This window comes from Ceratotherium simum, chromosome 1 (assembly GCF_057802395.1).
Source record: "Ceratotherium simum simum isolate JZ-2026a chromosome 1, ASM5780239v1, whole genome shotgun sequence".
Lineage (NCBI taxonomy): Eukaryota > Metazoa > Chordata > Mammalia > Perissodactyla > Rhinocerotidae > Ceratotherium > Ceratotherium simum.
In genome coordinates, this window is record NC_141900.1 from 39,034,728 (window position 1) to 39,058,647 (window position 23,920).

Sequence of the window (23,920 nt, forward strand, 5' to 3'; positions counted from 1 at the left end):
AAACTTGGAAAGAGCGGGGGAGGGCGGGGGGATGGGGAGGGCGGAGGTATGCAGACAGCGAGTCAGAGTTTCCCCTTGAAAGCCTCAAAAGTGTCCACGTCCTCAAAAAGAATGGAACCAATTTAAGAAGCCAGCCCCGTGGCCACGTCCCTTCCCCCTTCGCTCCCTCCTCTGCGCCCCCGCAGTCTCCTCCCAGCTGTGGCTGCCCGGGCCCCCAGCCCCAGCCCTCCCATTGGTGGAGGAGCTTTTGGAGGCACCCTCGGGCCAGGGAAACTTTGGCCGTATAAATAGGGCAGATCCGGGCTTTATTATTTTAGCACCAAGGCGGCAGGAGGTTTCGGCTAAGTTGGAGGTGCTGGCCACGACTGCATGCCAGCGCCCGCCAGGTGATACCTCCGCCGGTGACCCAGGGGCTCTGCGACACAAGGAGTCTGCATGTCTAAGTGGTAGACATGCTCAGCTTTGTGGATACGCGGACTTTGTTGCTGCTTGCAGTAACTTCGTGCCTAGCAACATGCCAATGTAAGTGCCTTCGGCTTCTTTGGGGCAGACGGGGGAGAGAGGTTAGATGGGTGGGCACCCTGGTCTGAAAAAGGAGAGCCTAAACTGAGTCCTAGGTACAGCTTGGAGGGAAGGCTCTTTGGCATGTGGAGAAACGCCGGCATTGGTAACAAACATGGAAATTACTTGAAACATGGAAGCATAAAAGGCTCGACTCGCGCCAAAAGTTAGGAAACTTCTCTTAACTCTTCTGAACGCGGAGTGAGACTGTAACTTGATCTGGCTTCTCCAGTTAGTGAAGCTCAAGGGGAGCAGAAAGTCTTTTCCCTAAGGATATTAACAACTGACGTGATGAAGGAACTCAAGGGCCTCCGTCTAACAGGCCCCATAACAACACTGATGCCCACCTTGTAAAACTCGAGGCCTGCTTTAGAAAGCCCTTTAATTTAGTGATATAAAATTCGCCCCCGAAGGGCTTTTCTTTACTGGACGTTTTAAGACTTGTCCCGATGATGATGACTATGAGGCGCCCTCTGGAGGGAGGACAATGAAAGCACAGGGGACCAGGCCTTAGGCTAATTGAATCCCCATTCAAGACTCTACACGTCTTACAGAGAGGTGATCTGCATTTCTAATTGAAGCCATTCCCAATAACTAGTCAGTGTATCCTGGGAAGGCAAATGGATGCTACGTGGAATGGATACATTCTGAAAAGTAAAATTAGCCTCTCAATTCATTACCTGGTCATGGAAATGGTAACATTATTTAACTAAAATCTGCTCTGGCTTTTGTTGAGCCTGAGAGTTACCTCTTCAACGTGTTCTCACCGACAGAAATTCAAACACAGCAAGTTGGGAAATATCAACACTGATCTGAAACTCAAGAGACCAGGGTTTTTCCCATGACTTTGCCACTAATTTACCGTGTGACCTTGGGCAAGTCAAACAGCCTTTTCTAAAATGAGGGATAGAGATTAGATGGATTGCAAAGCCACTTTCCAGCTGTAGGTCTTATGACCAGACCTCCGAGTCAAGACAGCATAAAGAAAATCAGTCCGTTTTTGTCTTGAAAATGGCTGCCTAATTACAAGACAAAGATGTTGACTGGATGGGGGATGAGGGGTGTCTGGCCACACCCAACACTCCAAAGTTTGCTCCACCCACATGCCACGGTGTCTACCATGGCATCATTACTGATACATTTCTGCATGTGTTCTCTCCCTTCATCCACTTTAGTATACACCCTACTGTGGATACTAAGGAGTATTTGCATTGAACAAATTCACATTACCAAGTTCTTTTTTATGAGATCTGAGGGTAGGGGGAAAACATTGATTCCTAGAGAAAAGATGAAAACAGACCTAGGGAAGTTTGAATGTACAAAAGGCAGCTCATCTTCTGATCCACAGCCAACCACGGGCTGGAATAAAAGTCACCAAACACATATTCTTCAGAATGGCTCAGTCTGAGTAATTAAAAGGCAAATTTCCAAAATCAGACAGACTTCCGTTAATCAAGTCCAGGCATAATTATTCTTCCTACTGATGGACACAATGAAGTAAACATACCATTTTCCTAATTTAAAAGTAATTCTCATAAATTGCCCTTAAATGTCAGTGCTGGATGTGGTCCGCCCTCTGGAATTGTGACTGTGGCAACAGATGTTCTCACTCCAAATGACACACTTCTTGGCCACCTAATTAAAGCAATTTTTAGGGGTGATTCAACTTGTTGCCAGCTTGGCCACACTTATATCCTGTGTTACCCTATAATTTTTATACCATAGGAGAGGAATTCAGTCTTTAAGGACTTAGAGCAATTATGGCGGAGGGGATATTGCTTTAGTACATTTTTTCCCGTTATTTTTCAAGATCTTTAATCCACAGTTTTTCCATTTATACGGAGCAATTTCTTCTCAGGAACAAAAGTGATACATATTGGTAAAATGACCTTGCCTAATTTAAGTGAACCAATTTAAAGTAAAATTTCAGATGTCTGAATGAATCTATTATCATAGTGAATAATTTGCAAATTAGACCTTTTGAAAAAGGACATTAGAAATGGTACAAACTCAGTAAAGTACTAAGTAACTTTAATGTTTTATGAAAAACAAAGTCTACTTTAGGTAAGATACTTCCCTAAATTTTCCCTTTTTTAGATTTTTAAGTATAAGTATTTAAGTATAAAATTATCTAAACCATAAATTATTTCCTCATCAATCTACTAGTCTTGCTCAATTCAGCAATCCACCTGTGCAATTTACCAATTTAATTACTCAGCATTAGAAATATCCTTCAGACACATTAATATTTCACAGCATTTATAAAATAGTAAATAATTAACAATTTAATTCAACATATATTTACATATTAATATTGCAAATGAATCACTGCTGATCCCTGCCATGCTTTTGACCTGCATAATTTCCAAGTCATTAGAATATTCTTAATAAAAAAATACAATTGGTCCTTCAATTAGGTAAGTCAATTTTATAGACTAATATATTTGTTAATCACTGCTATTGATCAATAAAATGATACTAATAACTATTTCCTACTTTCCTCTTTCTTCTACAGCTTTACAAGAGGTAAGTAAAATTATTTTTAGAATTTGTTTTTTCATACTTGGATTGCCTTGGCCACAGTAATGTCTTCTCTGGGGAAGGAAGGGGAGGCTACATTGATGTTGACCAACCTGGATTTCCAAGAAAATCATCAAGAATTATGGTAGTCAAACCTTTCTGGCTGCCTTAGAAAGTACCCACGCCAATTTCCAAAATGGGCGGGACTACTGAATAAGACCACCCTCATAAGAACACTCATAAGAAATAGAGAGTAAATAATCCAGGAGAAGTTTGGGTTTAGCATCAGCTACTACAAAGCAGAAGACTTCACGGAGCTAGAGAATCTTGTCGCTCCATTGGAATCATTTGCAAGAATATTATGAACAAATCGTTAGCTCATGAATTGAATTTGAGGCATAATCACAGATAAGTATATATTTCGGTTCTGTACGTATTTTATTTTATTAGTAAAATTTAAAATTGTTCTTTGAAATATTAAGATAATAGTAATGCACAATATATATACTCTGTAGATATATTTGTATACTACACAGAAATGGGAGCCATTTTAAAATACACATAGACAATTTTCCTCGTAATAATCTTTAACTTATTCTTTTCTAGGCAACTGCAGGAAAGGTAAGAGTCTAATACTTCTCCATAATATCTAAAATGATCAGAGATAATTATAATTTAACTAAATTTATAGTATACTATAGAAGGAAAATACTTTGTCAAGATTTTGCCCATATGAATATGCATTAGCTAAACCACAAAATAAAGTACCTTTGATATTTAAGATATCAAAACTTTATTATCTTCCAGAGTCATCTCTAATTACACTTATATTATGCAAACTGGTGATTTACATACTAAAGAAAAAAAGACTTGTTTTTATTCCGGAGATAGAATGAGTATTATGTTAATTATAGGTAGTAAGTGAAAGTTTATTTTAAAAGGCTTTGACTATATAAATATGCTGTTAACGATGTAATAAAATGGTAATTTTATCTATAGAAATCTTTCTAAAAATAGTAGTTAAAAAATATTGGCCTAATGACTAGAGACTACAGCCTCCAATCTCCCAGTTTGAAAAAATCACGTGTAATATAATAGAAACAATATACTTTTATATATTGTATTGTGCCATTTTTATGGCTACTATCTAATAACATTGTTAGATCAGTCTTACCGACTAATTATTATCAAGAATGCTTTGCTCGTTCACTGGAAATTGCATAGCCGTTTATTATTGTGCTGTTTGCTTCTTCCTTGTAGGGCCCAACAGGAGATAGAGGACCACGTGGAGAAAGGGTGTGTAATTTTTGAACTGTGAAAGAGCTTTGGCCCATATTTCAATAACTACATATTAGAAACTAAAAGAGACTGACAATTTATGAGAATATTATGTATCCGGATAATTGCACTACCTTTTAAGCAGATAATGCGCTACACAAGAGACAAATAAGCATTATTATATACAATCAATATTCTTTTTAGGTCAAGATTATCCTTTAAAAAAGCAAAACTATTGCAGACAGCCATATTCTTCGCATGGTCTATCTTTCTTTCTTTTTAGTAGACTTGTCCAACACATACATAGTAGAAATGTATCTACCTACCACCACACAGTCCTCTTTTGAGCGTGTTTTATTTGCTTTTCAAGTAAGATCTCTTATGTAGCCTGGGAATAGTAGTGAAACAGCAGTCAACAACATCTTTCTGTCTAAATTCATAAATATACAAGGTAGGCTTACGTTTTGTTCATGTATTCTTAGCTCTCCTTGCTATGCTTGTATGGCATGTATAACTACATGGTTTTTGCTTTATATGACACTTTTGCCAATATATAAATACCTATATCTAATATCTATCGGGAAGTGCAGACTTAAATGTATTCCACTCATACAATCTATTAGAGGTAGCATGATGTCAATAAATTACTTTAACAACATAAATAGTGTTAATGGTAGGAAATCTGCAGGATTTTATCACAGGATTACCCTATGATAAAATGACTTTGTTAATTATCATTTCAATTACTCTACTATTCACACATAACATAGCAAAACAATTGAATAAGTTCATCGCAGTCAGATACTGACAATCAATATACATAGCACATCACTGTGCACTGTTAACCACATGAAGTTTGTAGAATAATAAACTTTAGGTATAATTTCTATCTTTATTTGAATACTGGTGCTCCATTATGAATTAATATTCAATGGCTGGGATATTCCTCTTCCTAGAGGAACTAACCAGTCTTGTGTCTTCTTCGTATATCACTTACTAAACCTCCGTCTAAAATAGACCCATGTCATAAGTCAATTTCAATCAGTGACAATGATGGCACATTAAATTTCCACACCACTTGCACACTGAAAGGCCTGAACAACTGATCTTACCACATGTATTCTTAGGTCTCCTTTTTTCACGTATAGGTTTCTACAGGGTCTGTCTAACGCTGACCTAATTCACTTCTTACACGACAGGGTCCACCAGGCCCACCAGGCAGAGATGGTGACGATGGTATCCCAGGCCCTCCTGGTCCACCTGGTCTTCCTGGCCCCCCTGGTCTTGGCGGGGTAAGGTGTTTTAAATATTGTGAACTTTTAGCTAACTTCGGTTTCTTATACCTCTATTGGAAGAAGGCTCATTGTGGAATTTATTTTTAGCGGTTAAGGGAGAGTCTGCTATTTGGATATTAGTATATTTTATTTCATTACTTTGGTTTCTTCATTCAGGATTCTGCTTTGCCCTTCTCTTTGTGAACCCTTGTCAATTACAGGACTGACGTTTGTGTTCACTGAAGATGGCTGCAGCCCTCACAACCATTATTTAATTTGGGGATTTAATATCTTTTATCAGTAGGGAACAAATAAGAGGTGTTGCATTATTAAAGATTTTGATTAGATTGAATTGTAAGTGAAATCCCTGATCTTAAGTAATTTCACAAACATCCTACTCTTTCTATTCTCCTTGGCTTGAAGTCTGCTGAACCGATATTCAAAGCAGCTTTAGGTTTAATTTGCTTGAAACTAATTTGAGAAAAGTACATTTGCCTTTTTCATTAATATCTTCTTTTAGCTTTATGTCTTTAACAATGGCATGAGTGCCAAATGGCCTCACTGCAGGAAGGAAAACATAGTTGCTTAATTGGTTAGCACTATGACTCAGAAGCCTGATTCTAATACCCCACTGTATGCCAGTAAAATAAGACCTTTCTCCCCCAAAGATCTTATTATGATTGCTTATCTACTGAGTGTATTAAAAAGCACCTTCTTTAATAGATCTACCACTATAAGAGAGATCTCTAACAGTAAAGTTATTACTGTGAACTATTTTTTAAAAGTTTAATCTTCCAAGGAGCATTTTAATTTAATTTTCTTCTAAACTTTAAAATTCTTTATATCCTTTTTGAAACTCCAGCAAGAAAAAGGTCTCTTAGCCATTTTGTGTGGTTCTGGAGGAGCAGGGGAACAGATGGAAAGGCAAAGTTGTCCTCCTGATCTCTGCTTATTTATAAGGGGCCCTCAGTAATGTTTAAAAGTTTAGAAATCTCTTCCTCAGTGTAGAGGTAGTGGGTGGGGAAAGGAGAGAGAGGGTTAACAGGACAGGAAAGGGTTCAAAAAATAAGGGAGGGAAGCTCCCCACCTCACACTAGGTGTGGACTAAATTTTAAACTGGTATTTCACCTGACTTTTTAGGAATTTAGCTGAATATGGAATTCCAAACTAATAATTGTATCAAAAATGTTGCTCACTTTCAAACAATGGAAAAATCTGTACGAGTAGAATGAGACAATGAACTACATGGACTATAATTATTATATATATATATAAAATATATGGTTTTTTTCCCCTCTAGAACTTTGCTGCTCAGTTTGATGGAAAAGGAGTTGGCCCTGGACCAATGGTATGCTTATCTTTGTCTATCTTAGCCAAAAAAATACTGAATAGAGAATTTATTTTATGTTAAATTTCACATTGCCCTTTATGTAGTACCTAAGTTTATACTCAGTACTTAGATAAAAGCAGCAACTCTTTTTGCCTTCGAATCTATGAAAATCTAAGCCTAGGTTAGGGGGTTCAGTTTTCTTCACAAAGATGCCGCCTTAGGATAGATCAGATATTTGTATCCAAGAAATAATCTCTGGACATAGCAACCATAACTTAGGTAAATCAATTTAATTCAAAAGGGCAATAACTCGGATAACTTTTTTACGCTCTTTAACATTGCTTAGAATTTTAAGCAACCCTTATAGATGCAGAACTATTAAGTTCTATCAACTTGCTGGAAAGGATCAACCAGTTCTAGTCCAGCCCATTCGTTTTATAGCTAGATTTTTAAGCCCTTCCCCAAGTTCATGTGGGTGGTTCATGACAGAACTAGGACTAGCCACCAAGCAAGATGTCTGATATTCAACGACATCATGGCTCAGGTGTCTAGTACTTGAATAAAACACTAATTTATTCAACAAATATTTATAAAGTGCCTTCGATGAGCCCCAAGCTGTGTTATGCATTGGGGAGATAGCAGTGAATATGACAGATTCTCATCCTCCCTCAAGGAGTTAACAATACAGGAAATGTTTCTTTTTATCCATTTTGATAAGAATGCCTTTTTTAGTCTATTAAGTATAATTATAAATCAATATAGGAGAGAATATGAGTAAAATTAAGCACTTATATCACTCAGCAAAATATTCAGCAATATATCCTATAATTTGAACAACATTTAGAAAAGTTTCAGATGTGATTACGATCATGATGGTCTATCTTTAACAAGTGAACCTTCTAACAAGCATTATGAGATGAGTTAGGGAAAAAAACTGATATGAGCATGCAGAATACTTACTAGTAGGTATAAAATAGAGGGAAAAATTGCTAGAAGCAAAAACGTTAAGTTATTTAAACACCACAGTTTAATACACACATGCACACACAATTTAGTGATTTTAATTAAAATCACTTCCACACAAAGGTATTTATCTGTCCCAAGTTAACATGGTCTTTAAAATATAAATTTTACCTGGACGATGCATTCAGTGCTCTATCTTCAAAAGATGTTCTGCCGAAGCTAATGGTCCACAATAAGCTAACACACTGTAAGGGCAAGATAATATTTTCTGTAAATTAAAACTCTCACTTGAGAAGTAATATGCCTTTAATTGATGATTTCCAATTTCCTGACTTTTCCTGGTAATTTAAAACATTCATATGAAATGAAGAAGTAGTGATTTTCTTTTGGCTTTGTTTATATTGGATATTTGAAATTAGCCATTTCAGCTAATGCTGGACATGAGTCAGTTTTAAAGCAGTACCTTTATCTCAAGAATAAGTTAAAGGGAAAAAAACGGTAAAGCACTAATAAAAAAGCCTACATAAGCCCGGAAAATTAATATGGATTTCAGATTCCCCTGAGTTTGGAACATCTCTCTGGGAGGCCTAAAGCAGAGTGTTTTACTTTTAAATATTGGTGAAATATAATTTCAGCTTACACATCCACATACATTCACAGACATATGTAATCAACAGATATGTGTTTCACAAATAGGAAATACAGGAAGCAATAAAGTATTAAAATAATTTTCCATGTTGGGAAATCAATAACTATAAAACCCCACAGGGTTCTTCTCTGAATTAATGAGTAATCATCGTCTGTCTCACAGCCTCCACAAAATACACTACCTATTATGTAAATGAAATTGTTGCAAATACATGGAAAAATGAATAAATATAATTAAAAAATCATGATGTCAAAGAAAATTACTTTTAATGTATGCCTAAAAAATTATTTTCATTGAAAAGTGACAGTTTCTTTTAATGTTGAAGCAATTTCTAAAACCAAATAAGTAATTCTTATAATTAGAATGATGTGCTTTTTAATAAAATCCTTATTATTTCACTCTAGGCATTAGTACAGTGGGGCAGGCTTGACTGCAGAGCCCCCGTGGTTGATGTGTCATGAACAGATTTCTCAAGACTTGTCTGTGCAATATTTTCAGCATTAGAGGAACAGGCCCCTACAGAAGAGCTTGCACAGGCGTTGATTCCTGCAAAGGGGAGTCAAGAATGTGTATTTAGCTTGCAAACTAGTAACACTGTTTTACTCTGCTTGTGTGCTACGGAATGAAGAACAAAAGGAAGAACAATCTGCTGACATTTGGGCCATATTTTCAATAATAATATCATAATAATAGACTCTTGCAGTAGGATATTTCAATAATATTTTATTTTTCCTTCACCCCTCATTACATTCCCTTTTGTTTGACATTTTCATCAGTCAGCAACAGCCCTTAAAGGAGCTATAAGGTTATAACAAACCTCTCTCCAATCATTAAGAAGGACTTTTGATCCTTTTCAATTTATGCCCCTTGTGGCAATAAAAATATCAATTTCTTAGCTAAGGATGACATGGGGAGATGACATATGATCAAGGGAATCCAAATGGAAATGCTTGTTCGGCTGCATAGAAAGCAGCTGTATATTCTGTACTGTGCATAGACTGTTTCACTTCATTGCCTTAGAACTATCTCCATATGTCTGCTGTGCACAACTCTAAGGAACCTGTGGCCACCCCATCCACTTCACATTGAGTTCTGCTGATTTGGGTTAGGAGAAGAGGAAAAGCAAAGGGAGGGAAATAGTGGAGGAAACTTGGGTCCTTAAATGTTTCCTTGGGAGGGACAAAAACTATGAAATAAAACCAGAACAATTCTGTTCATCTGTCCATCACAAAATGTCTATGATACTACTAAGCTAGTCCTTTCTAGCTCTAACCAAGGCCATGAGAACTTATCGGTGCTCCCTATACCTGTCCTCTTTACAGGGTTTGATGGGACCTAGAGGCCCTCCTGGAGCATCTGGAGCCCCCGTAAGTACTGAAAGCTGGTAATCTCTCTTATGTAAAAAGACAGAGAATTAAATAAAGGCTTGGAGTATGACATACTGTTTTCTTTTAGGGCCCTCAAGGTTTCCAAGGACCTGCTGGTGAGCCTGGTGAACCTGGTCAAACTGTGAGTACATTTCCCCCTTTGTGATCATTTTTTTTCAAGAAATTTATTAATATAGCCTTAACAAAATGATGGGTCTCCTGTTTTCTTAGGGTCCTGCAGGTGCTCGTGGTCCACCTGGCCCTCCTGGCAAGGCTGGTGAGGATGTAAGTATTTACTCTTAAGCATTGCCAAAACACCATTTAAATACTCCTGCCTCAACGAGAATTTCTAGATTCAAATTAAGTATTATGCCAAGAGCTGAACATGCCTAACATAATTGTCCCCATATGGAAAATAATATTTTAATGACATGTTAATTAGGTTTATTGTATTTAAGGAAATATAATTGTTATTTAAATATATATTTGGATCCACATTTTTATGTGATGGCTTTTTCCACTATTATAAAAACCCAGATGCCCCCACTTTCATCTGTTTACCAGGAAAAACCTTACCCTATGACACTTTCATGTTTTAGGGTCACCCTGGAAAACCCGGACGACCTGGTGAGAGAGGAGTTGTTGGACCACAGGTAAGACTTTTTACAACAGCAGATAGTCCAAACATCAGAGGCATCTTGCATGTAAGATAGTTGCTAAAACTAGAATCCATCTAAATGGCAACATAGATGTCTGCATACTTGTAACACTTATTGACGGCTTCCGACAAATAAAGGAGCCTAGTTAAGAATGCATACAGTTTTTATTAATGCAAATAATGTAATATTAATGACAGCAAGCAAACTCTAAATGACTAAATCATGTTTTCTACAAATACCATAGTATTAGTTACTCAAATGAGAACAAGTTAATTTACTGTTCTGTGCTTAAAAATATACTAGTCTTTGATTCCAAGTTTAAACTTTGATAAGAAGAAATACTTTGGAGGGAAGACATCACTGTCTTTTTATTTAGAAGAAAAACATTCTTCATCTTCTTCTGTGTTACTTTTTTAGGGTGCTCGTGGTTTCCCCGGAACTCCTGGACTTCCTGGCTTCAAGGGCATTAGGGTGAGCACATTCTTGACCCTGTGAGAGAAAATGTTGATTATTTTTAGGAAAAACCTCAACTATATTGAAACTTCTAGGTGACACGTACTTGCTTCCAAATTTCTGGGGTTTGCCAGAGTGGCAAAGAGTGAGATCGCTAGAAAGTAAAGTGGGGTATAGTTTTTTCAGTCTGTTCATAACTTCCAAGAAATGAGGATCCCTACAGAGAAAGCAGTATAAAAATGCATATGACTTGAGATATTTACAACCATCTGGAGATCATAAAATTATTAAAGATGGAAAGGATGTAAGAGAAGCATCTAGTCTACATCCTTCCCTTTCAAGTGCAGGAAGGCTACGTAACTTACCTAGGGCAATGGAGCAAGTTTGCCTGGAGCTGGAGCACAGGGGCTTCATTCTACTGAAGCAGTCACAAGATTGACCCTGGAGATATTAACTGCAAATATATAAGATGTGTGATTTGACCAAGCAGTTTAATGGAACAACATTTTAACAATAAGCATTTGCCTTTCAGGGACACAACGGTCTGGATGGATTGAAGGGACAGCCCGGTGCTCCAGGTGTGAAGGTAGATATTAAATCAGAAGCCTTGTTTTTAAAACAATTCATTGTAATTCCCCATCACCATCAGAAAGTATGTTTTTACTGAAGGCTACTCGGATTCTAAAGAGTATCTTCTTTCCTCTTCTATACTGCAAATCCCTCAATGGTGGGGACTATGGGATTCTGTGACAAAAGGCCAACTATTAGTAATATTTATTTAATTCAATATCTGTTAAACAATTGAGATTAAAAAAATGATGCTAGTAGTTTCTTCCTCTATTTCCTTTCCTCCTATAATTTCCGTTGATCTCTGCAGCCAAAAGGAAAGTAAATAAACATATAGTCAGATATTAGAACACTGTGTGTTATTTTAAACTGTAAATTCTCCTTTGCCGTGCACTAATTAGATAGATACATTCATGTCACAATACACTTTTCAACCTCTTTCCTGTGATTTATCTGTGCACACTCAAAAAATTTTTAATTAGGTAATTAAAGTCTCAGAAGTGTGTTATCTCTTGGCTAGGCTCTTCTTTGACAGCGTTTTCAACTATAAAATGTTCTCTCTCCTATTAAGGAGATAATGTGATATTAAAGTGAATACCAACGTAATTACAAATTAATGAGTAAGGAATACCAGCGGGACCAGAAATGAACATGAATATGGAGAATCTGTTCTAACTTTCCAGCTGCCACACAAATGGATAAGGTCAAACTCATTCTCCCAAGAGCCTAATATAATAGCTCAGACTACTAATCACAGCATCATAAAATGTTAGCTCTTGCAAGGAGCTTTGGAGACTTCCTCATTTTGCAGATGAAGGAAACTGAGGCTTAGAGAGAGTGAGTGACTTGCCCAAAGTCACACATCTAGTAGTTAGAAGGGCATAGGCTAGAAGTCCTGACCCCCACACTAGAGCTTGTTCCCAAAGAATACACTTCACATAGAATTCTAGAAATGAAGGGTCCTTAAATGGTCTCTCAGACTATGTTTCTTCCGTGTCTAAATCAGAATATCTTGAAGGAAAGTTCTTTTACATGTGCCATTGTATTAAATTGCCTCACCACTACCACCACCACCATGATTTTTACTCAAGAATATAGATTGGAAGTAAATAAGACAGCTGTAAAAAATATTATGAGGCTTTAAATTTTCACGCATATTTTACAAAAATGAAAATATGAAGTGTTCAAAATAACTTTAAAGAGGGTAAATATGGTTATATTGAAAGCAAATTTATCCTGTGCCCTCTCTTTTTATGATATAATTCCTAACATATCATTCCTAGTCTAAATGATATCCAAAATCTAAGGGCAAAATTGGGGAGACGGTAAGTAACACTCCATTAACCACATCTCCCTAGTACTATGATATGTGGTACCACCCAAATAAAAACCTTTATTTTAGAAATTTTTAAATTTATGTGTTTGGCATAAATGAGAAACAGTCTATATGTGTAAGAAATGCTACAAAATATATGAGTGGTTCAAATGGAAATAATAGAGTAAAAATTACCCAATGAGAAAAAAATAATCCACATATGTAATGAACAAAAACCCAATCTTTCTTTTCCATGTAGGGTGAACCTGGTGCCCCTGGTGAAAATGGAACTCCAGGTCAAGCAGTAAGTATTTATTACTTTGTTGTAAATCTAAATGTGTCAACTCTTTGCAAGCTGGAACTTCTTTAATGTTTTTCCTAATTACTATTTCCCTTGGCATTGTATTCTTTGCTATTTTTCTAATAGCCTTCTGCATACTTAATTGAAATCGATTACCTTTTATTTGGAATTAGAACAAGACCTATTTATTTCTAGTGGATTCTTGCACATGTTGGAAATTGGACAAAGCAAATGATGCCTGTAACTTTTTTTAAATTAGCATTCTGGATTTCATTGAAAATATTTCTGCTTCTAGGGAGCCCGTGGGCTTCCTGGTGAGAGAGGACGTGTTGGTGCTCCTGGACCAGCTGTGAGTGTTTCCATTTTTGTTCATTTTTATCCTTTTAAAAAATTTTCTGATAACTGCCATTTAACTTTCCACTTGACTTTTTCTCTTTATTTTCTTCATAGGGGGCCCGTGGAAGTGATGGAAGTGTGGGTCCTGTGGGTCCTGCTGTAAGTTTTGACACTGAAGAATTTGGAAGGGGTGGGAGAGTGTGGGATGGGAGCTATCTTCTTTATTAATTTCCTACGAAATAATACTATTTTAGACACTTTACCAAATATTCTATGAGGTGCTTTGAAGCTTCCATTTATAAGTACTACTATACTATCCTTGGGGGTTTTGAGATATATATGAAGTAAAATCTACCCTACCTTGGATACCTTCAGTGTCTTCCGTTTGATAAGATAGTAATAACAGACTAGCTGTCCATTTGCCCTTTGCCAATGTTAAATAGGATGAAGCCACTCTAAGCCATTTCAATCTTCTGTTGTTTTGTTGTTGTTAATTTACTGAGAGGAAAATTCTTACTATCTTCTACTTTGATTTCAGGGTCCCATCGGGTCTGCTGGCCCTCCAGGCTTTCCAGGTGCCCCTGGCCCCAAGGTAAAAACACCAGTGACCTTTGTCATTAGTTTGATAAACCTTTTATTGTGATGTGAAATATAGGGACTGTGCTTGCAGCTAGAGATAATTACAGAACAGGTATTTTAATTAGTCCCTCCTTCAAAATGGATATAGAATGACCAGTTTTCTCACTCCAAGCTTGAAGTAGATCATCTCTGCACTTGAGCACTATGAGCATAGATATAGACGGCAAAAGGGAAATTGATTCCATGGGACCCCTCTGGGGTACACTCCCAAACTAGTCAGGACTGACCAACTGAGGACCAGAGTCTCTACCACAGAAAGACAGAGGTAGGTGAAGATAGCAGTGGTAGCCAAGATGGCGGAAGCAGGCCAGGAAAATAGGAACTCAAAGATAATCTTGTGGTACCAAACCAGATAAGGGAAATGAGTCTATGAATTTCTGGAGAAATTCATATAACTTGGTGTCCTAAAAACAGAGATATGCCAGCATTTGCTGGCTTATATCTCAGTGTCATTCTCTCTTTAGGGTGAACTTGGACCTGTTGGTAACCCTGGTCCTGCTGGTCCCGCGGGTCCCCGTGGTGAAGTGGGTCTTCCGGGTCTTTCTGGGCCCGTTGGACCTCCTGTAAGTAGCCTTATCATTAACCTCATTGAGTGAAAGAAAGCAAAAAAAACAAAAATGAATGAACATGAGGTCAAAGAAGAACAGAAATATTCCTATTAACAGATATCCTTCTCCCTTCCTTTTCCTCATAGGGTAACCCTGGAGCCAACGGCCTTGCTGGTGCTAAGGGTGCTGCTGTGAGTATATGGGCGTGGCTAAAATGTGCTGCTGTGGTTTCAAAGCATTTTAATGAGTGATGCATCTCCTGCCAATCACCTCATGATGGACTACACTGTGTTTCCTTCCCAGGGCCTGCCCGGTGTTGCTGGGGCTCCTGGCCTCCCTGGACCCCGGGGTATTCCTGGCCCTGCTGGTGCTGCTGGTGCTACTGGTGCCAGAGGACTCGTTGTAAGTGGTCATGGCTGTGGCTTCCATCATCCTGAAATACTAGCTCTACCATCATTTCATCACCACTAGACTTACTCTTCTAGTTTTATCATTTTAATTTTTTCCTTTCTTAGCATTTTTAGTTTGCATTTCTTCTATCAGTGCACATACATATATGTACACTTCCTCCCTCTCTTAACACACACACAGACACACCCCTCCTGCTGTCTTAGAACATTACCAAAGGTCATTGAGGCACATTTCTGTGATATCAGTCATGTACTTGCAACCAAGACCATTTCCCTATAAGTCATTTAAATATGAAGTGGGCACATTTCTTAGAGAATTTGAGCTTCTCTTTACCTTGATCCATAAATATTCCAAGATGTTTGTCTGTGAGAGAGGTGTGACAGATGTTTGTCATTTGACCACTGTTTCGTGTTGGATCCTAGGGTGAGCCTGGTCCAGCTGGTTCCAAAGGAGAGAGTGGTAACAAGGGTGAGCCTGTAAGTAGTTCTATAATCGCAATTTTATGAAATTATTACTCTTTTGATCCATTTTCTCTAGCTGGATATGACATAAAAATTATTTTTCCTGTTCCCCCTTCTTTTGTTTTTTTCATTAAACAGGGCTCTGTTGGAGCCCAAGGTCCTCCTGGTCCCAGTGGTGAAGAAGGAAAGAGAGGCCCCAATGGTGAAGCTGGATCCACTGGCCCTGCAGGACCTCCTGGACTGAGAGTAGGTTCCAAATGCTCTTGACACTCAGACACACGAGAGGCAGATGATAACACCCCTTCATTGGGAAATGATCAGAATTACTGAGTGCATTTTCTAGACGAAGGAAGCATCTGCTTTCCATCTGCTTTATTAAATCAGTGACTCTCAGTTTGGTATGTTATAAAATTGGTCTGGAAACAATGTTGACCTACTTTTGCAGAATGCCTCCTCCACACATTCCTTTGGGGGTTGGGTGAAGTTTTTTGGCCTGGTTTGTGTTCATATCTCCCTCTTAGGGGGTCAAGATTTCTTGCGTGCATGCCGTATTTCAATAAACTCTGCCTTATCTGATTTAAGGATTTTCTCCAATTCTCTTCTGTTTTATGTACTTTCTTACAGGGAAGTCCTGGATCTCGTGGTCTTCCTGGAGCTGATGGTAGAGCTGGTGTCATGGTAAGTTGTCCATTACTCATTTGCCAGGAAGGAACCTGATGCTTCTGGTGGGATGGTATGTGATTTGCTTTAGCATCCCCTCTTCCCCCTTCTTTTTAACAGGGCCTTGCTGGTAGTCGTGGTGCAACTGGCCCTGCTGGTGCCCGAGGTCCCAGTGGAGATTCTGGTCGCCCTGGAGAGCCTGGCCTCATGGGACCCCGAGTAAGTTTCAGACTGATTCTGAGCAAGTCATACCTGGCACTGTTTCCTTTTTAAAAAGAGCTGATTAATATTTGAAGACAATAAAAAACATCAAAAGTAAATTTGTTAGTAGACTTGCTAACAGTTGTCTTTTTAATTTAACTTTGTAAAAGCCCAGTAGATATTTTTACGAATTTGGTGAGTTCATAAATCTCCTGTTTATTACTTGAAAACAATGGCTATGAGGTGTTTGGAAGAATAGATTTATTTTAATATATCCAAATTAGGTTGATTCTCCTATCAGCATGAATCTTTTATCTCAATTCGTGAGTTTTATATAAGGTGCTCATGAAATGTATTAGGACTATATATTATCAGTTTATTAGATTCATAAGGGAAATCATTTTTCCAGCAATCCCAAAGTGCTGTAATGTATTCAGCATCATACCAGCTATGGAGAAATGACCTTTAGATCTGTAGACACTCTAATCCATTGCAATAGAGTAATTTTTTTGCTTCCATTATCTCTTATGGATGAATATCAACTGTAATTGTACCATAAACAAGTAGTAAAGACACCAAATATAGCAATAAAAATTCCACTTTGAAAATTGCTTACTAAAGGTATTTGTTTTTCTATTATGAAGTAAATAACATGATACATTTTTCCCATACAGTATGTTGCTTAACAGTTTCTTGAGTTATCTGTAGACGGATCAGTTGCACTAAAACTCAATAAAAAGAAAGGCATAAAATTTGGAAAGAAGAAAGATTTCAGAGCTCTTTTCATACCTCCCAGCTAGTGGCTAATACCCCTAGTGATTTGCCCTAGGCAGCAAACAAAAAGTAGGGGGGAAATGCTTTTGTGAGATTTCAATTAATTGGAGTCTCGAGTATGTGTGTGAAAGTGCCAATATGAAAGCATCCTCATTTGTTTTATAGGGTTTCCCTGGTTCTCCTGGAAATGTTGGCCCAGCTGGAAAAGAAGGGCCTGCGGTATGTATTGCTCATTTTCCATTATATTTTCAAGGACACTTATTGCACCTTTATCGAGTCTATTCTGTGCTTCATTTATACATGAACACATTGAAAATAAATATCAGTCACATACATCATCTGGGAGCACAAAATAATAGATTGTAATTATGGAGTCCAAATGAATGCAGGACTGAAAGAAGAGAAGGAAAAAGAAAAACGTGGCAGGGAAAATTGAAGAGAGTGACAAGGGTATGGAAAGAGAGGAGAGAGGGAAATTGTGTACATATGAGATTGACTTGGCTGTGTGTGTCCTGACATCCTATTTAGAAAAGGAAAATGGATTCATAATTTATTGATGCTTTATACAGGAGGCCCTATGCATTCAGAAAATGATTCTGTTTCATCTCAGGGCAGCATCACAAGCCTGAGGTCGTGAGACCCTGTTGATGCTGAGTAAACCTTAAATAAACTCTGGTTTCAGGGCCTCCCTGGTATTGACGGCAGACCTGGACCAGTTGGCCCAGCTGGAGCAAGAGGAGAGCCTGGCAACATCGGATTCCCTGGACCCAAAGGCCCCGCAGTAAGAATCACCACAACTGCCTCTCCCTCAGCATTTTTTTGCCACATTTCAGTAAAACTCTAGTATTTCTCTCCTGCCTCAGTTTAGCTACCTCATGGGGGTTCCTTTCAATACTGGAAAACTACAAGCCACTTACTAGATTAAAAGTTGATCTCCAATGTATCCTTGTGCACCTGCTAAAAATCCATCTCCTAAGTCACATGCTTCTGCAGACACAGGTGGACCATATTGTACGTGGAACTGCGTGATGATGGATTATGCCTTAGATAACAGAATTCAAGGACTAGCAATCTCAAAAAGAAAAAAACAAAGCAAGCAGGAAATTAACATTTCAAAATTGTCGTGGTTAATTTGACATTAAATGTGTAAGGTTTTCTTTAATGTTTGTTATAGGGTGAACCTGGCAAAAGTGGCGATAAAGGTGTTGCTGGCCTTGCTGGTGCTCGGGTAGGTACTGACTTCCACGCGGATCTATCCGTATAATATTCACCTAGGAGACACCTATCCTTTGAGGCCATCTGATGTCATTCTTTCCAAGATGGCATCCCCAAGATTCTTTTCAATATCACAAAATTTTCTTTTTAACCACACTTATAAGGCAGTGAGCTATAAGAAATCAGAATATATAATAAAGTCAAAAATATTTATGGACTAGTTTAGTTTTTATTTAATTCATTTTGTGATTAAAAGGCTGTGAATATGCTAGTAGCATTCTCTGGCCTTCATAAATTGCCCTTCGTCCATGGACTTCCGTGAGCCATATCAAAAGTTAATAGGCAGTATTTGGGCCTTGGCAGGGAACCCACAATGAGTTTAATTCATGCTAAAATGACAAGCTTGTTTTGAAGAGGTAACGCATAAAGCTTTGAGGCATCTTAAACTGCCTTTCTGTTAAACATTTTAGGGCGCTCCAGGTCCTGATGGAAACAATGGTGCTCAGGGACCTCCTGGACCACAAGTGAGTATTTCTCCCGCTCATGTTCTTTTCTGCCCTAAAATGAAATCTAGTCCCGCAAAATGACTTCCTTTTTCCAGTCCAGAAGTTATATAGCTAGACAGCAGTGGTGGCATACATCCCTACTCATGCTATCTTTCCTATCACTTCCAGGGTGTCCAAGGTGGAAAAGGTGAACAGGGTCCCGCTGGTCCTCCAGGCTTCCAGGTAAGTCAACTAAAACATACAGAATACTGCCTTTGGTCAGACTATACAGCTGTAAATCACCATACCACTCTCCACCACCACACAGAACATGATTTCAGAAATGAAGCAAAGAAGGGTGCATGTTTTCAAGGCAAACTTTTGTGTAATGCTTTAATAACACACAATAGTTAATGAACATGTTGATATTAAGTAGTTCCCCCAAAACTCAATTATTAGCAAATCACCTAAATATAGCCATAAGATTGAGACTTGTATTTCTTTCATCTAGGGTCTGCCTGGCCCCGCAGGTACAGCTGGTGAAGTTGGCAAACCAGGAGAAAGGGTAAGTAAAACAAGAGATTGTAAATTCCCCTAAACTTGGGACTTCCCCATTTAATACCCTACTGTAGTGCAATTATAATATGCAAGAGAAATTTTATATTTCATATGTTAATGATACTCTTACATATGTTGGTACTGATGGAGGGAATGAGCCAACTTACTCATTTTCCTTCAGATTACTTTGTTTTATGAATGAAACATCACATTATGGAAGTAAAATATATCGATGAGCATTCCATTTAATAGCCTTACTTTTTATATTGTTCTTGGTAATGTTAAAATACAAATTATTTCTTTCCCCATAGAGAAAGTAAATGCACTGATTTTCCATTAAACTAGACCCTGAAAAATTGCTTTTAATGTTTTTCTTGGCATTCAGACATGACACTGCCATGCACAATCAGGGCATGAGTTCTGAGTCATTTTCTCTGTAATTGTGATGAATGTGCCTCAATTCAGTTACATTCTGTGGCCTGGTCTCCTTTGTCAACAGTGGGGCACATTAAGGAGACAGCTGGTCAGTAATAAAGGAGATACACTGGGTATACAATTAACTAGGTAATGTGCAGAATATGATCATTTCTATTAAGAAAGCAGTCTGTTATATAGCTAAAAATAGGCAATGTCTGATATTGTTCATCATTATTTATCATATTATCAAAGGAGATAGTCTGTTTTACCATTTTTTTTTAAAGCAATAACTAAATAATGGGGAACTTAAATTCTCTGATACCAGGTTCTGGGATAGATATATCTTTGATACCAATAGAATTCTCATTTTTTGTATCTTTCCACACACAACTGAAAGTTCTCTTGTTCTAAATAGCCTGAGCTCCAAATACACTCATGTAGGTAGAGCCTATCGGCTTTATTTCACTCTTTCAAAACCTTTCTAAATATCATAATCATAAGTGGATTTAAAGAACATACATAAATTTCATGCTTTAATTATTTTCCTGTTTTGCCTAGGGTCTCCCTGGTGAATTTGGTCTCCCTGGTCCTGCTGGTCCAAGAGTAAGTGTTACTTAATTAATTTTCATAAATTTCTGGTGATGTGTTTTTAAAACAAGTAGTGCTTTCCCCTAAAAACTATTGATGACCTTGCAACAAGTTCCTGACACTCTTCAGTTGTCAAACATAATCTCTAGAAAGCAGTTGATTTCTGAATTGATAGTAGACTTTTTTATTTAATTGCTCATATTTCCTGTTCAAAAACCACATGTTTATAAGAAACATAAATGAACTAATAAATGTATTATATTAAATGATTTATATAGACAAATATGAAGTATTTATGACTGGCTCAACCTGAGCCAAGGAAAAGTAATAACTTACTAAGATTTAAAGTCAATTTTTGCAATGTATGTTGATGTTCAAAGTCTAAAGCTGAAATCTTGAGTCTGCTCTTATGAAGAAAAATAAAATAAATAGATTTAGTTTGTCTGTGGTCATTAAAATAACTGGAAGGATGAGTTTGCCCCTAAAGTGCCCTGTTATGTGGCTAGGTATCATATATCCAGGATGCGCAAACAAGTGTAGTACCATGAACCAAGTTATAAAGGGCCTTTGAAACAGCTGCAATGTGGACTTCCATGTTAAATATTCTGGGCCATAGAATGCTATGCCATAGTGATATGGAGTGATATTTACATGCAAATTGGGAGATATTTAGATAGATAGATAGACATGCACACATATATATACAAATATATATATGTCCTCTGTTAAATATTATAACTGCTACATCGTTATTGCATGCAATTGTAAAAAGGAAGCACAGACATGAGAATGTATAATTTTATCTACACCTGGCATTGCTATTCACCTAGAATGACACACTCTTTCCCTCTGAATACTATGCGTAACTGGCATCCCTGTTTTTACCTATAGATCTATCATGGAAAAGACAAAAAGGAAGTGAGTTCCAGAGGTTGAATATTATACTCTAGCAGCAACCAATTTTGGAATTATAGCCACAGAACATTAGAACTGAATGAAACTTTCGAGATTATCTCATCCTGTCCTTTCATTTTACTAGTAGAGAAATTAAGGGGAAAAAAATTATATTTTGCTAATAAATAGCAGAATCAGGATTCAAAAGCTAAACAGGTGTGACTCTTGGGTGTAAACAGTCTCTCTGCAGCAATGAACAATGCAACACTTCTTCTGATCCCTTTGTTATAGGGGGAGCGTGGCCCCCCTGGTGAAAGTGGTGCTGCTGGTCCTGCTGGTCCTATTGGAAGCCGAGGTCCTTCTGGAGCCCCAGGGCCTGATGGAAACAAGGTAACATTTTATGTTATATATTGATGGTTTGGCCCAGGACACTCTGGAATAAGTATATCCTTTACAATAGTAAACGAATTGTTTTTCAGGCGTTTTATTTATTTCCAATTCTGTAATGATTTCCATCTCAGTAAATAACAGTCTGATTCCAATGGACCTGAATTATTCCAAAAGGAGGGAAATCTCAGTGTTCTAGCCACATAAATGAATTAGTATGGGTTTTCACTCCTTTCTCACCACGCTGCTTTATATCTTTGTTTTAATTTAGAAACAACATATACATTCGGACATGATTTTTAGAGAACAAACTTTTACCTTCTGAGCATCCTATTTAATAGAATAAAATTTCAAAAAGTAGTCTAAATATTAATAATAATAGAATGTATGCTGATAAAAATTAACTGGACAGTATATTCACCCCAAAAACATAAGCCTGAAAACTTGTGTTTCAGAATAGAATGTGTGGTTTTGATTTTCAAATAGATGGAATTATACACTTCTGAGAAACAGATTACTTTAACCACAATAAAGAGAAGGCAACTCATATGATTTCTGATTCTTACCTTTAAGGGAAAAAAATTTAAAGATTAGCTACAAAAAGCTATTTTGGTATGTGGAAGGATGTTGGAACAAAGTAAAAACAAGGTAAGAGGGAGAGAGGAAATAAGAAAGGAAATATGATTCTATGAGTTAGTACTTTCAAAAGGTTTTATCTCAGAAACTAGTCAATGGGTTTTAAGTATGTGGAATTGTAGGGTTTATATAAAAATGGAAGCTTTAGTCCCCTCTCTTAAGGAGATTAAAATGTAAACATCTCCCCAATTGATGAGGTCTCTTTCCATATTTCCTGTCTGGGCTAAGAGACTTATCCTTGAAAAATGTTTGTGGGCAAACATTTTTCACTCTCTGCCTCCTATTGTCCTATCCTCTTCTTTTCCATGTCTGCCTGCCTTAAGAGGATTGGGAGCAGAGTATAAAAAAATCACAGCCACCCACTCCCACTACCCTCTTCTCTTTAGTCAATCTGTCATTAATAGCATCTCCTCTGTTATATTCTCCCTTCTTTCAATAGCCATGCTTTGTGTCTCTAAGCGGGCAAGAATGCTATCTATTAAATGTTTAAATTGGAATCCTTGAAGAGTTTCAGTCTTCACTGTCTTCTTTTGCCACTGAAATAATTGATTTCACATGTGTTTGATTCAAGGGTGAACCTGGTGTGCTCGGTGCTCCAGGCACTGCTGGTCCATCTGGTCCTAGTGGACTCCCAGGAGAGAGGGGTGCTGCTGGCATACCTGGAGGCAAGGGAGAAAAGGTGCCCTCTCAGTTTTGAACCCTAAGACACATTGTTGATGAACTCTAGCAAAGAAGGCTGCACAAGGTTGTCTAGCTTTTTACAATTCTTGGCAGGTGGTGTGGTAGCATTTTGATATCCATCTATACACATTTCCCTCTGCCACCTAGCACCTACGCATTTCTAAACTCACTAATCTGGCAAAATTCCTCGCTACCATGGAATTTCACGCAAACAGATGGTGTTGAGTAATACATGAGGCTCATTTTAATGCCACTAACAATAATGCTTCATCCTGCCCTAATTAATGGGAAGAAACTATATTGAACAGCTGTCAACCGTGCTGCTGCATTAGTTATGCCGTAAGAGTGATCAGGCACCAAAGCCCATTGTGCTGCCTTATAATTCTGTCCACATGAATTTGTACCTTGCTTGATTATGCTTCAGGAGGGTGTATGGAAATTAGGAAGAAAATATTGAACAATAATCTGGAAAGGGCCTTCAATTATTTTTTCCTTATTTTTTTCCTCATTCAACATCCTATAGAATGGTAGGGAATCCAGACATTTCTAAAGATCTTAAATGACTGAAAGTATTATAGCGTCTTCTGTGAAAACACTTCAGAATAATTTTGATTCAAAAATTTGGCCAGAAAACAAAGAGTTGTTCTTGCTTTATACTTTCAGGGTGAAACTGGTCTCAGAGGTGAAATTGGTAACTCAGGCAGAGATGGTGCTCGTGTGAGTAGAATTTTGTTTGTTTGTTTGTTTGTACTTAGATTGTTTTGTTTTGTTTCCTTTTTACATTTCACTCAA

The 23,920-nt window shown here is 37.6% G+C and overlaps 1 protein-coding gene across 1 annotated transcript in view; it reads left to right on the plus strand.

The window, feature by feature from the left end:
* The first annotated feature begins 303 nt into the window (after nt 1-303).
* COL1A2 (collagen type I alpha 2 chain) overlaps nt 304-23,920 on the plus strand; it is a 35,230-nt gene continuing 11,613 nt past the window's right edge. The window contains exons 1-33 of the mRNA XM_004431357.3: nt 304-522; nt 3,077-3,087; nt 3,688-3,702; nt 4,342-4,377; nt 5,559-5,651; nt 6,934-6,981; nt 9,898-9,942; nt 10,031-10,084; nt 10,174-10,227; nt 10,542-10,595; nt 11,019-11,072; nt 11,587-11,640; nt 13,196-13,240; nt 13,533-13,586; nt 13,688-13,732; nt 14,112-14,165; nt 14,677-14,775; nt 14,907-14,951; nt 15,064-15,162; nt 15,594-15,647; nt 15,771-15,878; nt 16,257-16,310; nt 16,413-16,511; nt 17,433-17,486; nt 17,950-18,048; nt 18,442-18,495; nt 18,953-19,006; nt 19,157-19,210; nt 19,479-19,532; nt 20,501-20,545; nt 21,716-21,814; nt 23,019-23,126; nt 23,792-23,845. Coding sequence (XP_004431414.1) covers nt 453-522; nt 3,077-3,087; nt 3,688-3,702; nt 4,342-4,377; nt 5,559-5,651; nt 6,934-6,981; nt 9,898-9,942; nt 10,031-10,084; nt 10,174-10,227; nt 10,542-10,595; nt 11,019-11,072; nt 11,587-11,640; nt 13,196-13,240; nt 13,533-13,586; nt 13,688-13,732; nt 14,112-14,165; nt 14,677-14,775; nt 14,907-14,951; nt 15,064-15,162; nt 15,594-15,647; nt 15,771-15,878; nt 16,257-16,310; nt 16,413-16,511; nt 17,433-17,486; nt 17,950-18,048; nt 18,442-18,495; nt 18,953-19,006; nt 19,157-19,210; nt 19,479-19,532; nt 20,501-20,545; nt 21,716-21,814; nt 23,019-23,126; nt 23,792-23,845 — 2,019 coding nt within the window. The 5' untranslated portion in view covers nt 304-452. The remainder of the gene's footprint in view (nt 523-3,076; nt 3,088-3,687; nt 3,703-4,341; nt 4,378-5,558; nt 5,652-6,933; nt 6,982-9,897; nt 9,943-10,030; nt 10,085-10,173; nt 10,228-10,541; nt 10,596-11,018; nt 11,073-11,586; nt 11,641-13,195; nt 13,241-13,532; nt 13,587-13,687; nt 13,733-14,111; nt 14,166-14,676; nt 14,776-14,906; nt 14,952-15,063; nt 15,163-15,593; nt 15,648-15,770; nt 15,879-16,256; nt 16,311-16,412; nt 16,512-17,432; nt 17,487-17,949; nt 18,049-18,441; nt 18,496-18,952; nt 19,007-19,156; nt 19,211-19,478; nt 19,533-20,500; nt 20,546-21,715; nt 21,815-23,018; nt 23,127-23,791; nt 23,846-23,920) is intronic.